Below are 6,000 nucleotides of genomic sequence, written 5' to 3'. Positions count from 1 at the left end.
CTCTAGGGATCTAAACCTCACCACAATAATAAACAGGACATGCTGGAGGGATAGATTCCTGTCCCAGAGACTTCCCATGCTTTGGAACAAGATTCCAATCTACATTAGGCAGAGCTCTTCGCTAACACTCTTCAAAAGAAACCTTGACAAGTGGATGGGAAACAGAAAGTTTACCCCGGGGATCACTTCAGTGGCTCTGCTGGACAGAGGCACAGGGAACTAATCTAAGGGGGTGGCGAAAGCCAACACATTCTGACTAGGCTTATAAATGCCTTTGGGCAGATAGCCTAGTATCTACCTATGACCCTATAAACCTATTTCTAACTAAGTGTTGCAGGATTTGTAGTGTATCAAAATAATTAGTGTCATGTGAGTTGTTTTTGTGTATTAATTGTACAGTTTGAGTGTACATTATTTAGTGTCACAGTTGATGTGAATGCAATGTTGAGGTTAGTGTAGCAATTTTATTTTACATGTACTTATGTGATGGAGATTTTTAGTGCAACATTTAATTTTGCTGTTCACTGAGATACGATGATGTCTGAGGTGTTGGCCAACTATGGCAATTCGATGAACTGGGATGCGACAGAGTTAATATTTGATGTTTAGTGTTCAATACTTTTGTCTCAGTGATATGCAGTTCAATGTACTGCTCACTGCATCATTTAAAATAGATCCACAAATAACACTTAATATTTTCAAAAAAGATGAAAGCCACAAGTATATTACAGCTTAGCTGTCCTCATTTTTAACAAAGGGACTAAAGACAGATAGTCATTTAATTCTTGTCCATTACTTGCATTTAATCTGCATTGCCATAAAAATTCCTTATACTCACTCCTGGGGTCTATCACCAAAATTAAAAAGGATTTTTTTTAAAAACCTGTGCAAGACAGAGAATGTTTATCATGCATTTTACTAATTTTTATTAGTAATGTCATAATTATGTCCATAAATTATTTTATGCACATCACAACTAGCACAGTACTGGTGAAAAGGTTTCTGTTTTGATGTTAGCAATTCACATCACAGGTCCAGCAGCTGTTATGGTCAGTCCATAATTGGTGAATGAATGCAGCAAGATTCCTCTGTTACTGTTCATATGTGTCTGCCTCTTAAGAAACATCTTCATTAATTTCACAGTGGTGATGTTCCTAGCTGCCACTTACTGCAGATTTTCACAATATGACTCTTCCAGTACATAAACTTACACTTGTTTGGTTGGGTTCAGCAAAGCCATTTGCAGCATTAGTGGACTACTCAGGCACACCATTACTACCTTGTATTTGTTCAGTTACCAAGGTCATTTTCTCACTGCCTACAAAGACAGAAAGAAAGAAAGCAAAATAAATCCAATGTTCCATTAAACAGAATACATTTAACTTTTAACAGAACCTGACACTAACACAGACTATGAACAAGAAACATATTCCATATAAGTTGACCATTAGCATTTGTCTAATTAAAACAACATTCTTCTTGCATGCTAGAGGCATTGCCAAACATAAAGCTTTAAGTCCTATTTTTTAGTGCTGTTTGATTTTGTCACAAATTTCATGGTCATTTATAATTGATGAATTACAGTTTCTAGTGCTGGGATTCACAAATGGTGGCCCTCTATGCCACATTGTTCCTTCAAACAGCACCCTTTCACACATTACACAGAAATGCAGGAAATTTACATTCTTGCCATATCAGCTGATCTAGAAAGGTATCCTCCTCAATGGGTCTTTGAGTTTATACTCTATTTTGCTCAACTTTGGAATCACTGTTCTTGGATGACCTAACACTACTAGGATCACAGAACATATATGAGTGCATGCCACAATATGAAGACCTACACTAGGACAGAGCTCATCCTGTGGTCATCAGTCTGCCTCAACCACTGAACAAACACACTTCCTACAGTTCAACAAAAAGACTTTACACCAGTGCCATTTATAAGGAAGTAAAAATACATTTCTGACCAACACAAATAGACTGCAACAGAAGACACTGCATGGGGGCTGTCTAAAAACATGAGTGAGTGCAAAGGTATTTGCAAATCAAATAGAAGGATCCCCTTATGGATCAACTGACGAAGTAAGAATGCAGCCTGTATCTAACATCAAGTATCCTTCTCAGTAGGTCTACAGCTGGGATGTACCCAAGCAGGAAAATCCCACAGGGTAGGGTCAAAGGACAGCCTAAACAAAAAGCTCAGAAGGCTGACTTTTGAATAGCCTTGAAATGTTGAAGTATCAAAAGAGCCCAGACTGCTGAAGTCACAGTCCAAGAAATAATGTTAGCTGATAACCAAGTAGCCACAGGATAGATGCCTGCAATGTAGACATTTTTGGAGAAACCACTGTTAGTAGCCATCTCACTGGTAAAGTAAGTCTTTAACAGAAGCATTTTCCAGCAGGTGTTTTGTTTATTTGCTGAAGGAGTTTTAGAGCCCTCCATAGTTCTAGTGTTAGTAGGAACTGTTTGATTTGTAAAGATATAAGAGGTCTTGGCACTGATCTCCCCAAAGGAGACTATATGACACTGAAATCAGTTGTGTCAGGTAAAATTATTACCTAACAACTGTTACAACATGATGGTCAAAGGCAAGGGAATCATTTACCTATATTGCAAGATCTATCATCACACTTTTGTTCTGAGGTGGGGTCACGGTTGTCAGATGTCTCTATATGAGCGGGACTGTCCCAGGATCAGCAGCCCAATCCCAAATCCTGCACTGACTGTTAAAATCCTGGCAAAACAACCTCCACTTTGTGATTTTTGATTGGCTTGTATACTGGCATATGGAAAAAAGGTAGGAGAACATCCGGTATTTGTCTTCAAAACTGCAAAGAACTTGAAATGTGAATTAGAGAGTAAAATATCAAAAGATAATGATAAATGAAAGGAAGAGGGCACTCGAAAATGTGGGCAGTGCAACCAGTGTAGTGAGATGCTGCAGGTACCATCTCTGATATTGGAAGACATAAACAAAACGGAGGTCAGATTCAGGAAAGGTAATTGTCATACTCAACATGTCATATATTTAGCCAAGTGCACAAACTGTCCATGTTACTATGTAGGCAAGACAGACAGGTGCTTAAGGAATAGAATATATGACCTCAGGTATTGCATTAGGAAGAAGGATACGAAAAATGCTCTGTATGGGCACCTTGTTGATAGTACAACTTGTGACACTTTCAAATTTGGAATATTAGAGTATATTAAAATTAACCCTAGGGGAGGTAATATATGAAAGAGATTAGGGGAAAGGGAAACTAGATGGCAGATTTTGTTAAATGCATCAGTTTACCCTGGGTTAAATGAGAGTATTTCCATCAAGCCAATTTTAGAGAATACATATTAAATATATACATTATTCAAACTGAAACACAATTCATTGTAGTAGTATGACATTACAAGTTTTATACAGACAACCCATGATTGATTAGACAAAATATACTTTCTAAATGTCTCCTTTTTAAATGTTTTTTAAATGTTTTTGGTACTTAAAACAAGGTCCAATTAGGTATTAACCATGTTGTATATGTATTTATAAGTAGAGTTAAGTTGTTTAATAATGGTTAAAGTATGTTTTAATAGTGCAGCATTGTTTTAAAGTATATTATAATGAAAGAGTTTAGTACACAATGTGTAGTAATAGGAAGGAATATAATTGAGCACTGAGCACTTTAAATATTTAATTGTTTTATTGATGCATATTAGTGGATTGTCAGGATTGGTTAGTAGTATTATAAAATCAAGCATTTAACAAATGGAAGTGTTCTGAAGAAGTCTACTTTGATGTAGATGAAAGCGCTTAACCTTATACTCATCCATTTGTTTTACCAAATAAAGAAGTGTTTTGTAAGGAATTGTGGAGCAGCACATGAATCCTTACACTTAGTGCAGCGAACGGAGTTTGGGTGCAATTGTTATACTGGCATATGGGCCAATCATGAAATCGCAAAGTGGTGCCACTTCTGTTCAATGCAAAACAGCGGGCCATTCCACATTGAAAAGAAGCTCTGCTGTGTGATTTTTTGATTGGCTCATATACTGCATACGAGCCAATCAAGAATTGCAAAGCAGAGCTACTTTTTTTTAATGTGGAAATACCTGCTGTTACGCATTAAAGTCCTTTTTTTGTTTGTTTTAGGATCTTCACTTAGCGTGAAGGACCTTTTTTTTTGGTCCCTTTACAAATCTAGCAACTCTGGGTGAGGTATTATTTAAACTATAAGATGGATGAAGGAATGTGTTTATCAAATGCTATGACATTGCACTTTTCAACATTTAGTTTTAACCCATTTTGAGCACTGCTTGTTGACGTGTTCTATGCATCAAAGAGGGATGTGAAGATGACACCAAGTTTGAAGCCATCAGCAAACTTGGTTACAATATGAGTAGTTGTCCGAATAGCAAGGGAGCCTGCAGGATTTTTTGCAGGGGGGTGCAAACCCAGAGCCCCGCCCACACAGCTCCCCCCACCCACACAGCCCCTGCCCACACAGCCATTCCAGTGTCCCATTACTTGGCTATTTCTCCCCATTTGCCATAGACACTGCTCAAATCTCTTAGTGTGCATACTGTTTTATGCTTTACTTCTGCAATGATTACAGATATTTGGATTTAATTTACAACTTTTATTTCAAATGTTACAGCACAAACACTGATAGATATTTATTAAATCTAAACAAAGCAATAGTCTTACAATGAAAACAGACTTAGCATTAAAACTTCTCTACCTTTGAAACCTACATTCACTAAAACAGCAATGAAACCCACATTCAAAGAAAATGCATCTAGCCAGTGGCATGGTAAGTTTATCTTTGGGCTGTTTTCAAATCATAGGCTCCTTGCACACATTTTTAGAACCATGCAAAAGTTCTTTGATTCACCTTCCTGATTGTATTAATTATACTATATAATAATTGAATTATATCCCTTGTATAATACAGCTCCACTTGTTAGTGTGTTTTAAATTTATAGTTCTAAACATTTTTCCTTTAAGCAATGAAACAAATCATATGGACCAATAATGGCAAACTGCCCCATTCAAAACATTTCAACCATAAAGGGCCACTCAGACTTCTGTCATGCAACAGCACCAATATCAGTCAATATGCAGAATCTCTGCAGAAGTAAAAGTCATCTGAATAATTCCACTTTAAAGAGATCTGAAACCAATGAAGAGGTTGTTGCTAAAAAACAACTTTATATTTCAGTGTTTCATTTACAAATTCAGTGCCTGTTGTCCTTGAAGAATAAATTGCCTATGTTACATTAAAAGAAATGGTAAGCTGGGTGGCAAGCTGAAAAACAGGTTCATAGTTACTAGGCATCTCATCCAAAGGAGGACATACTCAGGACTGCAGCACCCACCCCCTTCAAATATAAATCGACATGCCGTGGGAGTACAACCTACAGCTCTCTGCATCAAAATGCATGTTTTCTACCTGCTGTGCTACTACACTGATTTAAAACTCTATACCACAACAGTGTTACCATTTGCTAAACAAAACAGTTGCACATTTTAGGCAGACTTAGCGTGTGCAGCAGTAAACTTCTCTTCCCTTGAAACTCACATTTCCTTGAAAATGCACTTGAAAATAAATTCCACCCGCTAACTCTGCATTTCACTCTCACACACACACACACACACACACACACACACACACACACACACACACACACACACACACACACACACACACACACACACACACACACCTCAACCTTTTAGTTCAAGAAATCTGGACAAAGCCTAAAATACATAGGGACAGATTATAAATGTTGTTCTCATGAACTTAGAAAATTGCTAGAATAACAGGATTTATGTTAAGATACTTCACAAGACTGGATGAAAGGTCTACAAAATGGGTGGCATAAATCTGTGTAAAATAAAACTGTATCAGACAAGCAAAAGAGAAATATGACTGGAAAGAAAGTAACAGCAACGACAAAGGAAGAATTGATTACTCTTATCAGATGATTTATAGGTAATCAAGCACA

General features: G+C 37.1%; 1 protein-coding gene across 1 annotated transcript in view; it reads right to left on the bottom strand.

Moving 5' to 3' along the window:
• Positions 1 to 241: 241 nt before the first annotated feature.
• Positions 242 to 6,000, bottom strand: part of LOC122813793 (CD276 antigen homolog) — a 394,739-nt gene continuing 388,980 nt past the window's right edge. Inside the window, exon 5 of the mRNA XM_044086299.1 lies at positions 242 to 1,318. Within this exon, the coding sequence (XP_043942234.1) occupies positions 1,312 to 1,318 (7 nt within the window). The 3' untranslated portion in view covers positions 242 to 1,311. The remainder of the gene's footprint in view (positions 1,319 to 6,000) is intronic.

This window comes from Protopterus annectens, chromosome 10.part0 (assembly GCF_019279795.1).
Source record: "Protopterus annectens isolate FY-2018-M chromosome 10.part0, PAN1.0, whole genome shotgun sequence".
Taxonomy (NCBI): domain Eukaryota; kingdom Metazoa; phylum Chordata; order Ceratodontiformes; family Protopteridae; genus Protopterus; species Protopterus annectens.
This window is presented reverse-complemented; position numbering and strand designations above follow the sequence as displayed.